This window comes from Fukomys damarensis, unplaced genomic scaffold (genome assembly GCF_012274545.1).
Source record: "Fukomys damarensis isolate Sample0158 unplaced genomic scaffold, DMR_v1.0_HiC HiC_scaffold_37, whole genome shotgun sequence".
Lineage (NCBI taxonomy): Eukaryota > Metazoa > Chordata > Mammalia > Rodentia > Bathyergidae > Fukomys > Fukomys damarensis.
In genome coordinates, this window is record NW_022900949.1 from 55,006,530 (window position 1) to 55,030,836 (window position 24,307).

Below are 24,307 nucleotides of genomic sequence, written 5' to 3' on the forward strand. Positions count from 1 at the left end.
AAACCCCAAAAAAGATCCATCCAAAATTACAACTGGTTTTTTTTTTTTTTTTTTTTTTGTACCAGGGATTGAACTCGGGACCTTGCATTGTGAGGCAGGTGGCAGAACCATTGAGCTAAATCCCCAGCCCCTGTACCGACTTTTTTTTTTTTAAAGTATTGAGGATCGAACTTGGGTCCTTGTGCTTGTAAGGCAGGCAGCAGAATCACTGAGCTAAATCCCTGGCCCACCAACTGACTTTCGACAAAGATTCAAAAGTAATCCACTAGAGAGAGTCTTTTTGACAAATGAGGCTGCAGAAACTGAATATTCATGAACAAACATATGACGCTTGACCTAAATCTCATACGTTATACAAAAATTAATTCAAAATGGATCACTGATTTAGCATAAAAGAAGTTAAAACTATAAAACTTTTCAAAGAATATACAGTATAAGAGAAAATCTTAGGGACTTAGAGTTCTTAGACATGACACCAAAAACATACAGAAAAAAATTAGTAATCAGGACAACAAAAAGGTAGGAGACCTGAATTGTGATGACTCAAAAAAGAATGCTCAAGGACCAGGGATTTAGCTCAGTGGCACTGCGCCTGCCTGGCAAGAGCAAGGTCCTGAGTTCAATCTCTGATACCAAAAAGAAAGAAATAAAAAATTAAAGAATGTTCAAAATTTCATAGAGAAAAGCAGATGTCAATGAAAGTTAAAAAAAAAATCACGTGGACATTGACTTTTCTTCAATAACATGATATAGCACAGCATAACTGAGAGATGTGTGCAGCAGAGCTAAGGAAAAGGGACCTCGCCCATAAAAATTCTGAACTCATGCCCGAGGAAACAAAAAAGATACTCTGGATATAGTTAGAGTGATTCCAAGTTATGTAGCATCAAAGAAACATGAAGCAGAGCTGTATACTGCCTAAGTTTAAAAGAAAATAAAAACTAAAACAAGATCTGTGAATTTTTCCAGTAGGGCAAGGATGTTGGCCTCTGAAATTCCATCCCAACAGACTGGTGGAAGCAAAGTCCAATTCCTACAGAATAGATAGAACCAGGTAGCACCTCACAAGTCCTCGATCAAGAAGTTTATCACTGGACTGGGTTTTTAACTCAGTTGCACTGTATCTGCCTTGCAAGTGCAAGGTCCTGAGTTTGATCTCTGGTACAAAAAAAAAAAAGAAAAAAGGAAATTTATCATTGAAAAGATGACTAGAAACATAAGTATAAGGATAACAAAAAAAAAACATATTCATGATAGAATGATTGTAAACTTGAATAAAACCATTCCTAAAATAGATAATATAATTTGGTGTACATGCCTGGAATTCCAGTGTTCAGGAGGCTGAGACAGGAAAATTTCAGATTTGAGGCCAATTTGGGCTATACAGCCAGAATTTGTCTCAAAAATTTTTTAAAGCATTTAAAAAAAATTAATGTATTATTTAAATGAAACCCAGGAAAACCATGGTAAAGTAAGGTTATATGTATTAGAAATTTTTATCAGGAAGAGAAATATATTTGTTAAATAATATAGTAACTACTTCTAGGAAAGAATTAGGATATATAACCTCCAAGCTATTAAAAAGAAAAGGAAAAAAATCAAACAAAAATAACATTTGCATCTAAAATATTACAAGAGGGCTAGGGGTTCAGCTCAGTGGTTCCACCTTCTGCCTCTCAAGCGCAAAGGCCCAAGTTCGATGCGCTGTGCCAAAAAAAAAAAAAAAATCAAAATAGTTAAAATATTACAAGAGGTATAGAATACACTGTCAATCATAGTTGAATTTCAAGTGGTGTGATTATAGGAATTTCATTTTTACTAGAGTGTAAATGCTTTTATAGTAACTTCATCATATGAAAAAGTAAATTGAAGCTGGACATTGTGGCACATGCCTGCAATCCAGCACTCAAGAGGCTGAGGCAGGAGGAATGCCATTAGTTTGAAGCCAGGCTGGCAACAAGATCAGCCTGGACTACACAGCGAGACTTTGTCTCAAAAAACAAAAACAAACACAAAAACACCAAACAAACAAACAAACCAAACAAACCAAACAGGTCAAAAGCAAAGCAAATGTAAGTTAGAAAAATTATAGATCAAATCTTACTTACTTAATTTCACCATCTGATAAAGCCACAACTCTAGCTTCTTCAAGGTGAGGCCAATTAACAAAGACGGACTTTCCAAGCACTGATGAAGCTACATTTTCTATACTCTTAGAGAAAAACCAGAAAAGTTAATTCATATTTAGGTCCAAGAGAAAACTTTAAATAGCTAAAATTTTCCAACGTCTACCTAAGTGCCTCCCTTCTCCCAGCCCCAGTATTGGGGATTGAATCCACTGAGTGCTGACCTATATCTCCAGCGTTTAAAAAAAAAATTATTAGGGCCGTGGATTTAGCTCAGTGGTTCTGTACCTGCCTCCCAAGTGCAAGGTCCTGAGTTTGATATCTGGTAGCAAAACAAAAAAAAATTTATTCTGAGAGTCAGGCATAAGTGGCACATGCCTATAGTCCTGGCACTTGGGAGGCTGAGGCAGGTCAGTCACCAGTTCGAGGCCAGGCTAGGCTACATAGTGAGTTTAAGGCCAATTTAAACTACATGATGAGACCATCTCAAAAACCAAAGCAAAAAAAATTTTTGAGAGAGGATATCACTAAACTGTCCAGGCTATTCTCAAACTTGCAAACTTTAAGCCTCAGCCTCTTGCATAGCTAGGATAAGTGCTAATGCACTGGCTCCATTTAAAGTTTTATATTTGTGAAATGAACACGTTTGATTGGTTGTTACAGAATTTCACCTGCTAGCAACAAATTATGAGTCTACTAATTAGATTTGTAATTACTTTGCTTATTTTTCTCATGGTAACTAAGAAAAAGTAAAAATAATAACAAATGTCTAGAAAAGGGCTCTTGATTGTTTCATATTAATAGATACTTAGAATCTAAGAACTATAATCTAATTTTAGATTGTGGCAGGTAAATGAAAAAAGAACAGTAGAGTTGAAGTCAAGGGATACAGGTACAAATCTGGGCCTTTCAATCTTTCACTTACAGAATTTTAAGCAAATCCTTTAATCTGAGACTCACTTTTCTATCACAAGAAGGAATATCTCCCTTATAATGTTGGGAAGATAAAGTTAATAAAAGATTTTGTAAACTTAGAAAAGTTGTGTAAATATTCTGTGTACAGCATCTTAAATAAAAATTCTAGTTGCAAAAGGAAACATTCACTTTAATTTATACACAGTTTAGAGAATAAATTTTCATTCAGGTTTTATTATTTGTAATCTTTTTTGGTAAACTTTGTTTTGTTCTGTTTTTTTGAGACAGGATCTCACTATATTGTTCAGGCTGGCCTTGAACTCACTAGGTAGCCCAGACTAGCCTCAAAATCATGGTGATCCTCCTGTCTCAGCCTCCTGCATGCTGGGGCTACAGGCGTGTGCCACTACGCTTAATTTGGTAACTTTTTTGGTGGTATTTATACAGATTTTATTGGACATACAAAACAACAGAATACTAAGTATTCTGACAAATAAAACAACTTTCAACATTAGAACTAGGCTTCTTCAGGCTGGGAATTTAGCTCAGTGTTGCTGCCACCTGCCTCACAAGCAGAAGGTCTCATGTTTGATCCCAGGTACCAAAAAACAAAACAAAACAAAACAAAAATACAAAGACAACAAACAACAACAAAACAAAACCAAAAGAAAAAAAAAAAAAAACACCACCAAAAGTAGGCTTCTTCAAAAACCAGAAAGAAATTAGGCTTCCTCAATTACTCTTTTCCCTTTTATATATCTTTCTGATTTCATTTTTCCAAGTTTTCTTCTAATTTTTGAAAAAGTATACTCTTTCACTAGGTCAATCCTTTTATTTATGTTGTAGATGAAATCCTTTACTACTCCTATAAGATACTGTTATCATAAATATCCTTTCTTGATACAGTGGCTTTAAGACTTTCTTTTTCCATTAACTCAATTCCCTTCTTTGGTATAAATTTTGCCTGATGAGCTGTCTCTTCTCAGTTATGTTTCTAGTCCTCTTTTCCATAATAAACTTCTTGATCAAGAGCTTTAATTTGCTATCCTTACTTCCTATCTATCTAGTCCTAGGCTAGTCTCCCCCTACTCCACCCCTTAGTACTGAGGATTAACCCAGGGCCTCCACACCGAGCCACATCCTCAGCCCTTTTATTTTTCATTTTGAGACAAGGTCTTGCTAAGTTTCAGAGTTGCCCAGGCTGGGCTCCAGCTATTGATTTTCCCAGAGTGCTAGCTCTTAAGAGCTGGACTTCTGCTTCCACGAATTTACTGAAATAAAATTCTTCAGTCTCAACATCAACGCCCTAATGGACAAATTCACAGACTTCGTTTGAATTTTTGTTTTCCTTCAGACTTATGTAGCATACAACCTTTGTTCCAAGCTTCTGTGATACTACTTGACTTACAAAACATTCTTTTTTACTTCTGGCTCCACTGTGTCACTTTTACTGGCTCCTTTTACGCCTTTTGTAATTGTGGGTAATTCTTTATGTTGAGATCATGAACTATCAGTGTATCCTTTTTTTTTTTCAGGGAAGTGAGCTTCAAGCCTTCAGTTGTCCATTTTCTGTAGACAACTTGTATAACTCTTATCTCTCTCTAAGCTCTACATAGCTCCAGGTATTAAATGTAAAATATGCAGTCTTTCTGAACTAAGTTTTTGTTTTTTTGGGGGACAGGGTCTCACTCTGTACTCCAAACTGGCTAGCACTGAACTATGCAGCCAGGCTGGCCTCAAGCTCAAGGTGATCAATCCTGCCTCAGCATCCCAAGTGTTACAGGCATGCATTACTATGCCTGGCTTTAAACTGAGTTTTTTATCTGAATTATAGGACACAATAAAATAATTAGAATATTTTCTTAATTCTAAAGATGGACCTGGAACTAATATCATTCGAAATGCACAGAAGATGAGCTAATTTATTACATACAATGAATGCCTTAGGACATTAGGCTTATATCTCTTGTGGAACACTGGTTAAGAAAAGGTGATAGAGAAGCTTTAGTTAAACATCTTAGTACCTTCTTAAATTTCCACCATTAACTATCAGCAACTTCTCTATTTTAACTTTTATAGTCCAATAAATGGAGTTCTTTTCTAGATAATTAGCCTAGACACCTCAGTCATATTTACTATTTTCTTTTTTTCACCCCTTATATTTGAATAAATAATAAAATGTGCCAATTTCATTTAATCATATTCATTAGATCTACTGTCACTTCTACCGTTTATGCTCTTATCAACTAATGCCACAAAGGAGGAACTTGCGGCTTTCCCTTTTTAAAAAAATTTCTCTTGTGAAATGATACTGCAACCAAATTACCTCTATAAAAATAATGATTTCAAAATAGTAGTCATGTGAACCATAGCATGCTATATCTTTTTGGTAAACACTTCATCAGCTAGAAAAAGCTTTTACATAATAAACACCTGATAAATGACTAATGAATAAAGTACTTACAAGTTCATCTGATTTTGCATTCACTAAGATTTCCAACATCATGTTTTCTCCACGACTGCTTTGCTGAAATACTTGAACACCACTTTTCTTCAAAAAAAACTTTAAAAGAATTTTAAAAATTTTAATGTTAATTATTTTACTTTGTATAATTACTTCATACAACAAAGTCAAAAAATATGAATTAAATTATCACTGACTTTATGTTTGATGTGTTTCAGAGTAGGGAATCCACAGAAATATAATGCCTTCTGGTCAACTCTGGTTATTTTGTTCTTATTTATATCTACATGCCAAGCATCTAGTGATATTATTTTGAACCTAGGAAGTAAATCAGTGTGTTTAAAATTCAAACATTATATGCAGAGTTTTTCAACTTTCCCTTAATTACTTCATAAGACTGTTCTTTGCTTTTAAAAAGGGGAATAGAAACTTTTCCTTTAAGACAAAATACTGAGCAGAACAACCAAGCTTCTCTTTTGTTACTGGTCCAGAAAAATCTATACCTGTAGATTACTAAGTAGTGGTTTTCTCCTTTAATTTAAAACAAAATTATATACAATTATTCTTTAAAATAAAGAAAATTATAAAGCATAATATGAATCTCAATATTATCATGTTCCAAAGCTCAAGATGAAAAATTAACATTTTGTAATCTATTTCGTCTTTTCCTTTAACAAAAGGAAATATTATAAGTGAAAGATATTCACTATACTAGCAAATCAATTGCTGTCTAGACAGATCATTTGCAAGATTACAGAAAAACCAACAATGACATTTTAATGAAGAAAGAAAAATAGATAAAAGGGGTTCTTTTTTATATATATATTTCCTGGTACCAGGAATTGAACCCAGGACCTTGTGCTGACCTTGTGCTTGTGAGGCAGGTGTGGCATCACTGAGCTAAATCCCAGCCCTTAAAGCATATTTTACAATGCTAACATTATTTAATACTGACAATGAAAACAAAAATTAAGAGACAAATATTCAAAACAAAAATCCTCTAAAGAAGACAGAGGACAGATATATTTCCTGGTACCAGGAATTGAACCCAGGACCTTGTGCTGACCTTGTGCTTGTGAGGCAGGTGTGGCATCACTGAGCTAAATCCCAGCCCTTAAAGCATATTTTACAATGCTAACATTATTTAATACTGACAATGAAAACAAAAATTAAGAGACAAATATTCAAAACAAAAATCCTCTAAAGAAGACAGAGGACAGAGATACATTCTAGAGAGAAAAAAATACAAAACTTTAACAAAAGGAAAGAGATATATAATCTGACCACAGTGGACAATTATAGGAAAAAGTGTGATAGATTTTATAATCCTTGGCAAATTGGACTTAACTCATCATGTTTTTGTTTTCTTTTCGGATACAGTATACCACTATGTTGCCCAGGCTAATCTTGAACTACTGGGTTATTTTTTTTTTGAGCCAAGATCTTCCTATGCAGTTCAGGATGGCCTTGAACTCTTGGCAATCCTCCTGCCTCAGACTCCCAAGGGCTCAGTTATAGGTATGTGGCACCACACCCAGCTGAACTGCTACTTTTAAGTGCACACCACCTCAGCCTCCCCAGTACCTGGGACAATAAGCTCAAGCCACTGTACCTGGCTCATTATCAACTTACTACCATCAACTTACTGATAATTCTCCAAGTAGATATTAAAGCTATTTTGGTGTCAGGGCTTGTTTGTTGTTGAAAAACTATCAAATAATCTTACCTTGCATGGCATCGTTCTATGGCAGGGAACTTTTCTGGCCATGGAGAAGGGTAGGTGAACTCTGTGTCTTTATCATACCAGCACATCAGGCACTCACTATGTCGGTTTCTTTTCCTCTCTTCCTCTTTGAGGGAGTGGTTACATGTCTCCATGGCTTCCAACAATCGCTTCTGAATGTAAAGAATGAAGAGAAGGGTTAAAATTACAGAAATTCACACAGGTCAACACACAGAATAAGTCTTTTTGCTTCATAGCAGAATTACTACTTATGCTCTTGAAAAAAATCTTAACTACTGAAAATTCTTCTCCATTTTATTACGTGAAAAAGTAATACTCTTCACTGCTTCATAGGAACACTGTTGCTTATGCTGTTATAGGCAAATTCCTGTGATGTTATTATTCCAACAGTAGCCACTTAAGTACAGATTAAAAAGAAGTTTAATATCAAATTTTATTTTATATTTTGTAGAACAAAAAAATGGCCTTGTACATTCTAGGCATGAGCCCTACCACTGAGCTACATTCCCAGCCTAAGATTGAAGTTTTAATGTGAATTTATCATAAGTATTGTATCATAATTAATAGCAACAAATACGAACCAAGATGGATTATGTAAAGGTGCAAATTTTCAACAATTAATGTTATTATATTGTATACCTTAAATATACCATAAAATTAAATTAAAAAATAATTATATAGTATCAATCTCTTTATAAGCTCTTCAGTGGTAGAGTTATATCTGTTTTTCCAAATTAACTTACACATTTAACATAATTCTGATCAAAATGAACAAAATGGTATCAGTGTTCATTTCCTATGGGCTGGGCATAATGATATACACCTGTAACTCTAGCACTTGGGAGGCTGAGTCAGGAGTATCACTGTGAGTTCAAGGCCAGCCTGAATTCTGTCTCAAAAAACAAAAACAGTGAAATAATGGAAGAATGAATGTAGAAATGGAAAATGGGAATTTGGGACAGTCCTTACAGATCCTATTACTTTTGATAAAGTGATTATAATAAAAATATTTTATTATTTGGTTGTTATTTTGTTTTTTTGAGACAGGGTATAGTAGACTATGTAGTGAAGGCTGACTTCAAACTTGCAACAATCTTCCTGACTCAGTCTCCCAAGTACTGGAATCACAGGCACATACCAATATGCTCAGAAGACACTTTACTGTTGTCAGTATAAGGGACCCAGGGACTAGAACAACAGAATAAAGTTAAAAATATATTTTTAAGCCAGGCGAGGTGGCACATGCCTGTAATCCCAGCACTTGGGAGGCTGAAGCAGGAGGATCGCTGTGAGTTGGAGACCAGCCTGGGCTACACAGTGAGTTCCAGGTCAGTCTCAACATAGTGAGACCCTGTCTCAAAAAACAAAACAACAACAACAACAACAAAAAATATATATATATTTTAAATAAATATATTTTAAAACTTAGTAACTCAGATACTTATGTAATAAGGTTATCATTGGTATTAAGTAACTATACAGATGTAAAAAAAAAGATACAAACACACATAAAAGTAACAGAAGAAAATCTAGGAGAGTACTGAGGATTTTTTTTTTTCTGGTGGTACCGGGGATTGAAGCCAGGGCCTCTGCACTGAGCCTTCAAAAAATGGTAAAGGAAAAACAGGTTACCTACATGCACACACACATACACACACACACACACACACACACACACACATTGGACCCGTATCTTATATCATCTACAGAAAATCAACTCAAAATGAATTAAAGATATATGTATCTAGGACGTGAGTCTGTAAAACAACTAGAGGAAAACTTAAGGAAAAGCCTTCCTCATAAGAGTCTGGGTAATGATTTTGGATATGACTAGGAACAAGCTACAAAAGCAAAGGAGACTGCATCAATCTGAAAATCTCTGCACAATAACAGAGTGAAGAGACAATCTAGGGAATGAGAGAGAATACTTGCAAACTTTATGTCATTTAAGGGGTAATATCCAAAATGTATAATAAACTCAGTATAAACACATGTCACATTCTTAGCTACCTGATTTAAAAATGGGCAAAGGAAGCCAGGTGTGGTAGTGTATGCCTGTAATCCCAGCACTCAGGAGGCTGAGGCACGAGGATTGCTGTGAGTTCAAGACCAGCCTGGGCTACACAGTGAGTTCCAGGTTAGTCTCAACTACATAGTGAGACCCTGTCTCAAAAAAAAAAAAAAGGACAAAGGGGCTGGGAGTTTGGCTCAGTGGTTCTGCTGCCTGCTTCGCAAGCGCAAGGTCCTGAGTTCAATCCCCGGTACCAAAAATAAGAAATAAAAATAAAAATGGTCAAAGCTCCTGAATGGACATGGCTGGTGGTATAATTCAGTTGTACAGTGTTTGCTTAGTATATGTGAGACTTTTTAGGTTTGATTCCTAGCAATGCCAAAAAAGTAAAAAGATCCAAATGGCCAGCAGTTATATGAAAAAATGCCCAATATTATTAATCATTAGAAAAATACTTCTCACTCCCGTTAGAATGTATATTATCTTTTAAAAACCCCTAAAGTCAATTATTGGTGAGGACATGGAGGAAAGAGAACACTGGACACTGTTGCTGGGAATGTACGTTAGTGGGAATGGAAAATAGTATGGAGTTTACTAAAAAAGTTAAATAGAACTACAGATTAATCTTGCAATCCCACTATAGGGTAAATATCCAAAGGGAATAAAATCAGCATGTAGAAGACATGCATCCCCCTGTTCACTGCAGCACTATATCCATAAGAGGAACTTGATAGTTGTTGCTAATCAGCTGAATTTCAGAATTACTATAGATCACTGATCATTATGTATTTCCTATTCCTATTCTTTTTGACGAGTGACTTATTGTGATTATATACTGAGAATGAGGGCTAGGAAACAACTTGTTTAATTCTTTGGTCTCTGAATCAAGAGAACTTTACCCAAGGAGGTGCATTTGAGGAACCTCATCCATCTGGACCCAATTTAAAGATGAGATTCTGGACTTTGAGCTTGTTAATGTTATGATGAAATGAGATTTGTGGGATACATCGGGTGTTTATTATTTGGATAAGATATGAATTAAGTCAAAAGGTAGAATGTAATAGATAGTCTGCAATAATGCCAACAATGGCTATAATAATTCCTCCTACTCTAGCATTTGAGAAGAAGCCTATTTCCTTATTCCTTAAATTGCCTTCCGTCCTTTCCTTCTTTTCTTTTCTTCCCCTTCCCTTGCCTTTCTGGTTTTTGAGACAGGATCTTGCTATGTAGTCCAGGCTGGCCTCGAACTCAAAGCAGTTTTCTTGCTTCAATCTCCCAAGTGCTGGGATGTGTCACCATGCCTGGCTTGAGTTGCTTCATTTAAAACAGTACAATGAAAGTGATGCTATGCAACCTCCAAAATTCAAGAGGACTTACAACTTCTGTTCTATCTTTCTTAGAATTCAAGGACACTGTGAAAATTAAATCTCGATTAGCCTCCTTGAAGGTGAGGGATGATATACAAAGAGGCCTCAGTTACCAACACTAACCACCAATTATTACATTTTCATGGACACACAACAGTTTTATTGTAACAAAGCAACTTGAACATTTTGAATGTATAAAACTGTGCATCACCTTTTCCTTTCTAATGAAAACAAAAAGAATTTAAAAATAAACCAACAAAATTACAGTAGAGAATGTCAATTCCAAATAAGACTTTCTAGGTTCTGCTGATTCTCCCATGGAGTGGCAGGGCTCAAGTCATCATTAGGAGACAATTTTACTTTAAGAGTGTTACCTTAGACTGCAAGGATATCCACTAACACCAAAATTAAACATGCCAAAGGAAAAGCCACGTTAGGCTGGGGATTTAACTCAGTGGTTCCGCTGTGTGCCTTGCAAGTGCAAGGTCCTGAACTTGATCCCTGGTACCCGCCCCCGACAAAAAAGGAGAAGCCATGTTGTCAAATGCCTGCTTAACACACCCAAACCCACCCTTTGCTGATCTTCTATACCCCATTTTTAAAAGTTTTTTTTCTCCTTTTTTTTAAACAAGACAAACTAGACAGGCACATGTTGGTAAATGCTAAGTTTCCATAGCCACATAGACACAATAAAATTTCTGAGCCCAATATATAGAGAAAGGAGGAAAAAGCTGGGGGTAGTGGTGCACACCTGTAATCCCAGCACTCGGGAGGCTGAGGCAGGAGAATTGCTGTGAGTTCGAGACCAGCCTGAGCTACAGAGTTGAGTTCCAGAGCAGTCTGAACTACATAGTGAGACCCTGTCTCAAACAACCCCCGCCCCAAAAAAAGAGGAAAAAAAGCTAAAATTGTATGCACTACTACATAGGGGCCTAGCACCATCCCACCTCCAGCAGAGCGAAGGGAGTGGAAGGGCCAACCACCAATTATATGAGAGTAGCCATCTCAGACAACTAGCTTCAGCTGAATCAAAGATGACTGCAATACATCTCATCTGGATGTGGTGATAGACACCAGTAATCCCAGCACTCAGGAGGCTAGGCTAGCCAGAGCCACATAGCGACAACCTGTCTCAAAAAAAAAGGAGGGTGGGGTGGGGATTTAGCTCAGTGGTGTTGTGCCTGCCTTGCAGGCGCCAGTACTGGAAAAAAGCAAAAAAGGAATTCTGTCCAATATTTGAGGGACCTCATGTGTGATCAACAACAAAAAACAACCAGTGGAGTTCAGCCCAAATTGTTGATCTACAAAACTATAAGCAAATAAAATGACTTTAAACCACACCCACCTCCCATCCCTTCAAACCTCCTTGTCCTGACACATCAGTTACAATACTGTAAGACAAAAGATATAGATAGGAAAGGAAATCTGACAAATGTTCAAGCTGAATAGGATGTGTATGTATGTGTGCAGAGTCAAGAAAATCACACCTACAGGCAAGCACCCTCTGCTACAAGGATCAGATATTGAGCAATAACGCTCCAAGAGACAAAAACAGATCTTGTGAGACATGTAACCCCAGCACTTGGGAGGCTGAGATAGAAGGATTGCCATGAATTTGAGGCCACCCTGAACTACATAAAAAGACCGTGTCTCAAACAAAGAAACAAAGAAGCAAGTAAGCAGGCAAACAACGAACCACCCATAGGACTTATCAGTCCTTCAGTTCTAAAAATTCTATCCTGTGTTCCAATTTGGCAGTTTCTACCACTTTACTTAAAAAGGACATGTACTGTGTAGTTGAACAGTGTTGTGATATTAATAAAGTTGAGTGGGTTTTAAGCATAATTCAAATCTTCTATTTTTACTTATTCTCTGTGTTGTGCTAGCAGTTCATTAAAGAACCTGAAATTTCTAACTAAAAGTACAGATTTGTCTATTCTTCCGTCAATTCTGGACATTGTCTCATGTATTTGAAGCTCTGTTGTTAGGTGCATATACATATAGAATTTTAATGTCTTTTTGTTGTTGTTGCAGTGCTGGGGATCAAACATGGCCCTGCTCATGTTTGCTCTGCAACTCAGCTTTCCTCGGCTCCAATTTCTTCTCAATGATCTGACTTGATTCTTTTATCATGACATGTTCCTCTTTATCTCTGGTAATACTCCTTGTTCTGAAGTCTAAATAGTTTGCTAAACATTACTAAAACCATCTAGCTTTATAATTAGCACACCTAAAAATTTTGATGCATACAACAGAATAGCTAAATGTTATTAACACGTCATAATGGTGATTACATTGATTGTGAAATAATCTTTGATGAACAATATATGAATACATATATATATATATATATATATGTATATGTATATAACTATATGCACCAACCTCATCAATAAAAGGTATTAATACAACAGCTTCCCATTCCTGTTGTTTTCCATTTAGATCTGTTTTAAAATCAAGTGGATAATACTCTATAATTGGTGAGTCTTCACTGGTCATCAAATGCTGTGAAAATATAAAATAGTATAATAGAAATATAAAAACAGATATCATAATAGCTTCTTATTGATGTTATTTATATTTCCTTGTTATACTTTAAAATTTCTAAATAACAAATTTTTGTATTTTAGATATGTTGCAACATACATGCTGTATTTTTATTTTCAACTGTAAGAATTTTCATTGCTACTTTTCAGTTTCATTAACCTAGTTATGTAGCAAAATTACCTTTATGCTGAACATTAATTCTGTCACTTTTTTTTTGTTGTTGTCTTTTTACTCTAGAGATACTTAAATACTATTTTCTTTTTCACATCTTTGGTTAATTTCACAAATGTATAATAGTCTGCCCTTTAAACCTCAAATTAACAACTTACCTTCATGAACCAATAGTCTAAAGCACTATACGACTCATATCAAAGAGAAAGAGTCCAACAACACACATTTTTATTGGAGATTTTGTAGCAGGTAGACAGAAAGAAGGCAAAAGGAAATGATGGAATATTATGATATAACATACAAAACAGCATATTCCTAGGGTGATACTCAAAAATTTAACAACATATGGCATGTGCTCTAAACAAATAAAACATACGTAGTTGTAATATATGTACACAGCTATACTGGCCCATAGTACTGAATATCAAAGTTCAATATATTTGAAAGAAGAAAAAAAGTATTAAAGAAACTTATGAAAAATGACAAGCTAGAGGTTAAGATAAAGGATCTTTTAAGGTTCAGAAACACATAGAGAAAAGCCTGACAATGTTAACGCAGCAAAGGGGTGTGTGAGTGAGTGAGAGAGAGAGAGAGAGAGCGTGTGTGTGTGTGTGTGTGTGCATGTGCATGCACATGCAAGTCTATTCCAATTCCTGGAATCAGACCATAGAATCAGAAGAACACATTGATATCTTAGAACTAAATTAAGTTTACTTTCATAATCTATTTAATAGGTTTAGTATAATTTTGGTGACTCTGTCTTCTCTTACGTGAAGTATCTCAGCAAAAGAGAGCCTTTCAATTTGATAAATGAAATGCTTAAATTCAAATATATATTGAGGTGATACTGAGATTAAGATAAATAACTTATTAGAATCATTTCTAGTCTAATAGGTAGAGGGTAAAAGAGAACAGGAATGAATGTGCAATTGTGTGGACAGAAGAGATGACTTTCAGCTTTATCTGTTTAGTGTACCTTCTTCAATGTATAGACAAATTAAAGATGCTCTGAAGGCTTATTAAGTTTGCCTGCATTTTTAAAACAAAGCCAAGTTTAAATCAAGGAATTACTTTTCATGGGCCTTGTTAAAAAATGTAGTGTATTTAAAATTGAAAATAAATGTGTCTAGCAAATAAATTTAGTTACTATTGTTTCTAGGTTTGGACAAAAAACTCATATATCAGAAAGGATATAAAAACATTCACTTCTAAAAAAGAAAATTCGGTTCTAAAACCCACCTGGTAGCACGCAGGAAGCAAATTTTTGCTAGCTGCTGGAAGTACAGCAAGAAGCTGCTCAAATGGCTTAAAAGGTTTTCCCAGTTCAAAATGGATTTTGAGTGTACTGATGTTTCGGATATCAGACAGGAAAGGTGCATAATGATAGGGATAATACCTATAAAACAAAATAAGTATTAGACAACTGGTAACTTTCATGAAACAAGTCTATACTAGTTTTTCTATATTTCACGCACATAACAATTTTAAAGAAAAATTAAGCATTACCCATAATTCTATCATTTGAATATAAGAAATTAGCAGTATTTAAAATATGCATCCATAATGGAAACCAACACAATATTTTCTTAATTTTTAAAGTGCAGTTTCACATTTCTAAAATTGGATGTAGGCCATTGTATTCTCATTTCCTCGGTGGCCTGCCCTCACTATAGGGTGTACAGTACTTCTCTTCCTACTTTTACTTGGCCTAAACTTGCTCTACAGAGCCTGTTTCTTTTCCTACCTTTAATAAAACTTCACTACCTTTAAAAAATAAACAAACCCAAAAAATCAAACTGGATGTATCAAGTAATTACAGGATAAATATAATGCTCTTTTGTCTTGTTTTTGAGATGTGATCAGGGGCTTCTTGCTAAATTGCCCAGGCTAGTCTCAAATTCTTGGTCTCAAGAGATCCTCCTGCCTCAGCCTCACATCTCCTTCTGGGGATTATAGGCACATGCCACTAAGCCCAGCTTTGGTGCATTTTTTTTTCCTTTTGTGGTCCTGGAAATGAATTCCAGCGTGCTAGGCAAGCAGTCTAACAGTATGCTATACCCTCAGCCGTGTATTGTTTTTAATAACTTCCAAAACACTGACGGCTAATCTTTTAATCAGGTGCCTGGATAGTAATAAGGTAGACAGAGGAATTTCAGTCTAGGCATTTGGCCCTAAAATCTCCAAGTAAAGGGCTTGGAGCACCTGAATATTGTGAGAAAAGCTAGAGTTAGCTCATAAGGATAGAGTGAAGAACAAAGAACACTAAGTTTGAATTTATATGACTATTACCAGTCAGTTGTAGATTTCTCTCTTTGAATTAGTGTGCATATTATTACATTGATAATAAAGATTAAATCATGTCTTAATCATACACACTAATTTGTTTTAATACATTCCCATCTATGGCTGTAGGCATAAATATTTTCAAAAAACTTTGAACTCACAATTTAAAAATTTTTCACTATGTTCTAAGTGTTTGCTCAGGATAAAAAAAAAAGGGAATGATTTTATATTCCATAATTATGGCTAGGGATGTAGCTCAGTGGTTCTGCCACCTGACTCACAAGCACAAGGTCCCGAGTTCAATCCACAGTACCAAAAAAACCAAAACAAAACAAAACAAAAAAAACCCACTATATTCCGTAATTATGGCATAAATTTCAAAAGGATGGGAAAGTTTAGGAGGCAGAATGGTATGAGGAACATTGTAAGATAGACTTTGGCTTAATCGCGATTCTTGGGTATACAGTCACAGGAAGTTTCCTTAACCTTTATAAGCCTTAATTTATTCATTTGTATCAGAGAGAAAACAGTGTTTACTTTAAATACTTTTGAAGATTATATGAGAACATGCATTTAAGGCCCCGGCCTTAATGCCTGGTAATACAACAGGAATTACTTATGTTAACTCTCTTAAAAAATGGCAAATCAGAGATTATTTTATTAGATTGTTTTCCAAAGGGCCTAGATAATCTGGCTAGTAACTATAAAAATCTTTTTTAAAAGGCTGCTAGTGAAGTCATAATTAATGCCACATCACTTTGTACTAGTTTATATTGCTGCATAGTGTTCTAAAAATGGAGCCCAGCAGGAGTGTTTTGTAATCATTATGTCATCACTTAAGTCTCTACTCTTTACAATATGATTTTTTAAAATTGTCATTTTATTTTGGTAGCTGGTTTGAAAATTTAGATAGAATCTGCTGGAGCATGGAGCATGAGAAAAATGGCAAATTATTACCATTTCCAGTAAAAGTAACTTTTCTCCTTCCTTCTTCACTCTAACAAATATTCATTCTTTAAAGATTACTCTTGTTGGAATATTTTTCAAACACAAAAATGTAGAAAATATAAGCAATACCTCCATACAACTATCATTCAGTCCCAAGAGTTATAAAGACTTTGTCATATTTGATTAATTTTTGTCTTTGTTTTGTTTTTTATGATGCTAGGGATGAAACCCAGGGCCTCTTGCATGCTAACACTGAGCTTCATCCTCAGCCCTAATTTATCTCCATAGAGAATTTTATGTCCTTAGAGTAACACAGACCTTTTATAATGCATCATTTGCTAGGGATAAGGTTTTCTTAGAAAAGTGTCTTAAACTATTTTCATTTAAGAACAGATTATCTATATTTCATTTAAACTTGATGTATAGATCATTTATTGATTGATTGATTGATTGATTGGTACCGGGGATCAAACTCGTTTCCTTGCGTTCGTGAGGTGGGCACTGGCACCACTTAGCTAAATCCCCAGCCCACATATAGATTTTTTAAAAATTCCCATAAATAAAAATAAAAGGAAAGAAAAGAGATATCTGAATGAGATTTCTGTAGATTCAACCATTATACAAAGATATGCTCTTACCAACTCCAGGACTGAACACCATGATAGTAATAGTGCAAAATCCACTGTATTGCTTGAATATAACATACAGCTTGATCAGCCAGAAAGTCACTGAAAATATAAGTATTTTCATTACAACATTGTTTCTTGAAGTTAGGCCAATGTCTTTAGAACATATCTAGCTATATCATATTTTATCTCACATTGTTTAATCAATAAATTAGCTAAAAATTATATAATTTCTGAGAATTATAATCAGAAAAACTCCTCAATATTTTAAAATTCCATCTTCTCACATGAAAGGTTTGCCTTATAGTGTTCCTAAATTAAGTATCAACAGAGAGTTAAGCCTGCTGTCCTTTCTTTCTCCCTCTCTCTCTCTCCTACCTCTCTTTAGTACTGGAAATTGAACTCAGGAGTATTTTACCATTGAGCTACATCCACTTTTTTTCTTTTTCGTTTTTAATTTTGAACGGTCTGGCTAAGTTGTCCAGTCTCTGGGTTTGAACTTCACTGTGAAGCTTCTGCCTCAGCCTCTCTAGTAGCTGGGAATACAGGTGTGTGCCATCACACCTGGCCTGCTGTGCATAGTTAACCAGTCAATATATTATATCTTTGGTTTAAAGTTTGAAGATTTAGCCAATGCAGCTTTCAATAAAGTGATGCTAACACTTTGTTAAATAGTGGGGATAGGACGAGAGCAAACCAGAATGTTCTTAGAAGTCTCTGTATAGCAGCTAGGCTGTCCTTTGAAAAGTGCCATATCTGCTGAACAGGATTTTCTTCTAATCCTCTGTCAAAATCCCAATGCCATCATTTAAGATTTGGGTAAAATAAATCTTCAAATTACCAAAACTAAATAAAACAAAATAAGCTCCAGCCTACTGCCAAAAGTAGTCATTTACAAATTCCTTATTTCCATATTTCTGGGTGGGTATTACTGTCTTACTATAAAATAAGAGTTTCTCTATTACTAAACCTAGATATCAAAGAAAAGAGTGTTTTAGCACCTTATAGCAATCACTCTTCATTTGGCATGTTTCTGTTTAGTCTTTGGTTTTGTCTGTTTCTTTTTTCTTTTTTAGCCTAAGCTGATCTTGAACTTCTGACTCAAGCCATCCTTTTATCTTTCTACTTCAGCCTTGTAAGTAGCAGGTGCACACTACCACACTGGCTTCGTTCTTTTTTCTATACTCAGGTTGGTTTTGTTAAAGTAGTAATTAGAGTGTACAATAGATATATATGATTTTATGTCCTGACTTTAAAATTTGTGTATCTTTCCAAATTGTTATGAACTTTCTGTAATTACCAGTTTAGCAGTTCTGTAGACTTGGTAAAAGATGTGATGACATCTTTATCTTAGATGACAGAGATGGAATCTGTTTTTTTTTTTTGGTACCAGGGATCAAACTCAGGACCTTGCACTTGCAAGGCAAGCGGCATAACTACTGAGCTAAATCCCCAGCCCAGAGATGGTAACTGTGATGATGAGGCAGAGGTTGATTATGATGAATTCTCTTATCAGACATTTAAATTATTTCTATTTTTTTACTATTTTAAATAACTTTGTAATAAACATCCTTGTATTTAAGGACAAATTTTCTATTTGGGAATGTTTATCATAGGAATATAACATGTCAGAATTAATATCACCTGTTTCAAAACTATATCATACTAGTTGAACTCTATAACAATTTATAAAATTAAAAAAAAAATCCTTCTTTCTCATTATTTTGCCAAAATTATGCTGTTTTCTGAAGAACTGCAAAATTGAATTTTTCCACTTTTTAAAGTAAAAAGATTGGCAAAAACATACTCAGATACTACATCAACCCCCATCTTCGTCATGTAATATGTTCTTTTGTATTGTCTAAATTCGGTTTCAAATAGATCATCATCTTCAGTCTCATCTTCTAAATTATCTGGGGAAAAAGCCAGAAAGACAGTGACTGACAATTAGGAACATCCTGTTTTCAACTCAGTGGTTTGATAAATGCATATCAAATTTAGCACTTATAAATTAAGATAGAAATGTGCCCTCTTCAATATGACATTAGTATTAATAAAGGAAAGGTGTAACAACTATCCTGTCAAAGTAATATTAAAATAGTTTGTACTTACCCTTAGAAACTACCATTTCACCTTCACTTTTGTCTAAAGCAGCCCAACATACAGAATTTTCGTGGCCCTATAAAAATTATAAACTGTTATAAAATGGATGGTAAAGTAGAACTTAGAATTCAGGCCATTCAAAGATAGTTAATAAGTGATTCACACCAATATAAATGAAAATACATTTAATTATGTGTCCCACGAATAAACTTTAAGAATATCTTTTACTTAGAAAAAAGCATATCATCAATATAAAATTCTTTAATCATTTATCAACTTTAGGATATTTATATTAAATATGGGTTACTCAATACAATCTATTTGTTTGAATTCAATAGTTACAAATACCTATTATCTACGTCTCTGAATCCTGATATCCTGAAGACTATTCTATCTTCCACTTCATTCCTTTTCTATGCAAATTTCTGTATTTGCTTTTCTGTAATTCTTTCCATTGTGATCTTACTCTTATCTCTGTTTTCTGATGGCCTAGCTAAGACCAGAGATTCTCAGTTCTTACTACCTTATCTCCATTTCCTTTTCTTCATCCAATTTATGGCTTCTACCAACTTCATGTGCCCCAAGGCTTTTCCTGTACAACGTCTCTAATGTCAGGAAGACTGGTGAAGTTCAAGGACAGAGCTGAGTCCTTAAGACAGAGCTGTGACAGGAGTCACAGAATATTACATAAAATTTTATGCATTCAGGTCCTCAAAAAGTTGCAAAGCTCATTTTCTTAGGAGGAAACAAACAAACAAACAAATGCATGGTGAAATGTAGACTGACTGCTGCTAAATTCCAATAGAAGAGCAAAGTAATTGCTGCAGAAAACCTGGGTAGTTGCCGCTCCTGAAGGAAGTTACTAGGTTTGAAACTAAATAGAATCAATCAGTGCAGTAAAGTGTAGAAAACTTATCAGGATCCCTTAATTACTAATAGGCTAAAGAAATTTTCAGAAGTTTCTTTCTGAAGCTAACAGAAAGACATTCTTTAGAGCTTATTAGAAATGTTTTACAAGGCTGGGGATTGCGCTCTGTGGCACTGCGCCAGTCTTGCAAAGTATAAGGTCTTGCATTTGATTCCTGGTATCGCAAAAGAAAAGTTTTACGGAGCACTAGTATATTTTGATACTACCATTAACTTATTGAGCAAATAACATTTACCAGATATTGTATTGTTGATTATTCTTAACCTAGCCTATGCTATATTTTATGTAAAATCATTTCTAGAGAAAAATCACTGTTCTAGTTCTTGGCTCATACCATTAAATGCTATAAACATATACATTTATAAAACTAGTCTTTTGGTCCATTGTTTTTGTTTTTGGTACCAGGGATTGAACTCGGGTCCTTGTGCTTGCGAGGCAGGTTATGGAACCACTGAGCTAATCCCTGGCCCTGGTCCATCGTTTTTAAATAAAATGGTTTAAATGGTCATTTTTACAAAATAATTTTCTGAGCTCTGATATTTAGAAATGTTTCCAATACTTACTAATAAGATGGAAGAGCAAAGAAAACATAATGTTCTTTAAGAGTAAAAATAAGAGGGCCAGAGTTCAATCCCCAGTATTAAAAACAAAACAAAAAAAAAAGTGAGTAAAAATAAGAAACTGATTTTTAAGGATCAGATCTACATAATAGATTCTACTAGAGGAAAGAAGCCAAAACAATTTTTAGATGCCTACAGAAGAGAAGAAATGAAAATGGAATGAGGTAATCCCCAAAATTAAAAGGAAAATGAGAAACAAGAAATATCAGTTTTACCTTTACAGGTAAAAAAATGAAAGGACACCGAAAAAAATGGACACCTTTGATTTTTTCTTTTCCTTGTAGTTCTTGGCTTCTTCTGCTGCAATACCTGCTGCTTCATTGAGATATTTGTTACCAACTTTGCTTTCAAACCACTTTAGGTCCACAAAAACTTCACTGAAGTGCTCCCGATCAAACTGCACAAAAAAAATTAAAGTCATTTAAAAATGACTTAAATATACCTGAAGACTACAAATCAAACTTTTAAAAGTGATTATTTCCAGAGTATAGAAGAGTGTAGATTTTTATTATTTTATGTACACACTAAGGCCAAGGACCTCATCTTTTCTCAGAAAATTAAACACAAAAACCAAATAAAAATATAATTCATTTAGGTAAAGATATACAGAATAAATAGCTGGAATAAAATTATGAAGCCTTTTTTTTTTGGTGTTATTTAATTGGTTACTGACCATTTGTATCGACCTGAGAAAAGTAAAACAAAAACTTATGGTTACTTACATCAGATAGTTTTACAAGGTATTTCTCAAATCGAAGTAAATTGAGATGCCCACTTTCATTAATATAACCTACAAAGAGCAAAACCCAAATTTTTACTAAAAGCTGATATTAATTTTTCTAAACAAGTCTCCCAAATTCTTTCCACTAATTTTTAAGTGTTAACATTGTACTAATCAAGAAAAAACTGTTAGGCTATATATAAACTAGCCCCAGTTTCTAAAAGCCTTATATTACTATAATATATACTATGCACATTCTGAAGCAAAATATAAGAAATTCCAGGTTCACACAATAATCTTCTCACATTTCCAACATTTGGTAAAAATTAAACTACGTTCTAGGATCTAACCAGATCATTCAATTTAATATGTTAAGAAAAACACTAAAGTCCTGATAGTCTGTTGTCTGTTTTATGCAGCCTCACTATTGCTTGTTAATTTTCCATCTTAATTTAAATCCTTTGTTCATATTAAACAATGATACATATCCATTCACAATAACTGAAATTCTGCAATTAAATATGAAAGGAGTTAAGTGTAATAACAAGTTCTGCTGGCTTTCTTTGGGTAAAGACTAATTAAGTATCAATAAGTGAGGGTACTTAACTTTGGTCACTTACTTTCTTTGGGAATCACTGAAAATGACATCAGTGTTTGGCACTTAAGACTGAAAGAACCCCCCACTGTTCACCTACTTTAGTTGTGCCTGTAATAATCTAATAAAGTAAGTGACATATTTAGGGTATTAAATTTAAGTAGCCTCAAATACATATTAAAGTTTTCTTACCCCCAAGTTCAGGCAGGATAGTAATATATGTTCCATAAAGAAGAGGCAGTGCATCATGATTAATATGTAAGTGAGGTAGATGAGGGATAAAATCATTGCCAACAAGAAATCCCATCAAAATCCAATCATCTATAATTCTTTCAATATCATATTTAAATGTGATATTTTCCTGTGGCAAAATGGAGAAACAGTGAAATCCTGTGAAAACTTCTGAATATAAAATCTTGGTCCATGGCCACATTAGTACTTACTTTTAATACTGAAAACTCATAGTCAATATACTCTCTCATCAATGACAAATGGAGGAGGTGAAATGTGGTTTCTTCTGGTGCACACACCCTGTAATTAATCAAATGATCAAAATGGAGTGAATTATATTTTTAAGGTCATTAGGAAATAATTAAGTTATGTAATTAATATAAAAGTTACAGCATAATATAAAGATAAAATACAACTATAATAGATGAAACACGGTAAATTCAAAAGAATTGGTTTATATTATGCTTTTTATGAGACGGCTCTCAGAATTCAGAAACCCTAAATAAAATATAATAAATGTAAGAAACCAGTGGGATATGGCCTATGTAAGGCTGGCCAATTGCAAATACACATAGAAGAGTGAGTACATATTTTTATATTTATTGCAGTATAGTTTAGGGTCACAGTAGTGATGTAATATTATTTGTTCCTCTTATCTGGATTGGTATAGGGTTCTTTATTCCTGATAATTGATCCATACTCAAAGTTTAAGTAAAACATAAGAATACAAAAGCATATTAAACAGATTATACACCACTCACAAACAAGATTTATCCCAAGAATACAAATGTAACTCAACACAAGAAAATTAATCAATGTAATATACCATATTAATAGAATGAAGGGGAAAAAATACCATGTGGTCATTTTGCAGAAAAAGCATCCAACAATATTTAACACTTTCCCATGATAAAAATATCTGGCAAGGCTGAGCATGGTGGTGCATGCCTGTAATCTTAGCACTTGGGAGGCTGAGGCAGGAGGATTGCTTTGAATTCGAGGCCAGCCGGGACTATAGGGATAAACTATCTCAAAAAAACAAAAACAAACAACAACAACAACAACAACAACAAAAGATCAAAAAACAAAAGTCCAAACTCTGGTTAAAGTTATGGTCAATTTTCTTAATATGATAAAATCCATAGTTATGTTCAACAGTGAAAGTTTTCTTTCTAAGATTAGGAAACTGATAAGGATGCCTACTTCACAGCTTTTTAAAACACTAGTGCTAGGAGGGCACAGAGGTATGCATATATCTGCTATCCCACCTACTCTTGACCCTGAGCTTTGCAACACAGTGAGATGGGGAAATCTCAAAAAGCCAAGAAAAAGGGTAGGGTTGGAGTGAGACTGTAACTCAGCTGTTGAGCAATTGCCTAGCATTGTCCTGGTTTTGATTCCGAGCACTGCAAAAGAATAAAACCAAAACAAAAATACCACAGCTTTTCAACATTATTCTGAAAAGTCTTAGTAGAGCAATTAGGCAAAAAAAGAAAAAAAAAAGAAAAGAAAAGTAAAACTGTACCTATTTACCTATTTACAGATGTCATGATTCATTGTATAGAAATTTAGTGGAATAAAAAAAATTCTAAGAGCTAAAAAACTAATTTATCCTATCTGTAGGGTATATGATCAACACTCAAAAAATCAGTTGTATTTCCATACACCATCAGAAAAAGAAATTACATGATTCTATTTTCAAAATTAACCAAGGAGCTAAAATTTATACAGTGAAAACCACAAAATGTTATAGCAAGAAAAGGAGACACTACAATGGAAAGACATCTTGTGTTCATGGATTTGAAGATTTAAGATCAAGATGCCCAGTGGGGCCTGGCATTTAGTTCCATGGCTCTGCCGGCTGCTTTGCAAATGGAAGGTCTAGTTTGATCCCCGATACCAAAAAA

At 34.5% G+C, this 24,307-nt stretch overlaps 1 protein-coding gene across 1 annotated transcript in view; it reads right to left on the reverse strand.

Moving 5' to 3' along the window:
* Positions 1-24,307, reverse strand: part of Xrn1 (5'-3' exoribonuclease 1) — a 123,100-nt gene that overhangs the window by 69,249 nt on the left and 29,544 nt on the right. The window contains exons 7-19 of the mRNA XM_010608183.3: positions 22,613-22,700; positions 22,362-22,530; positions 21,576-21,643; positions 21,113-21,250; positions 19,315-19,381; positions 19,010-19,115; positions 17,215-17,304; positions 14,585-14,741; positions 13,013-13,132; positions 7,232-7,401; positions 5,703-5,823; positions 5,506-5,604; positions 2,109-2,212 (exon numbers count right to left, since the gene is read on the reverse strand). Coding sequence (XP_010606485.1) covers positions 2,109-2,212; positions 5,506-5,604; positions 5,703-5,823; positions 7,232-7,401; positions 13,013-13,132; positions 14,585-14,741; positions 17,215-17,304; positions 19,010-19,115; positions 19,315-19,381; positions 21,113-21,250; positions 21,576-21,643; positions 22,362-22,530; positions 22,613-22,700 — 1,497 coding nt within the window. The remainder of the gene's footprint in view (positions 1-2,108; positions 2,213-5,505; positions 5,605-5,702; positions 5,824-7,231; positions 7,402-13,012; positions 13,133-14,584; positions 14,742-17,214; positions 17,305-19,009; positions 19,116-19,314; positions 19,382-21,112; positions 21,251-21,575; positions 21,644-22,361; positions 22,531-22,612; positions 22,701-24,307) is intronic.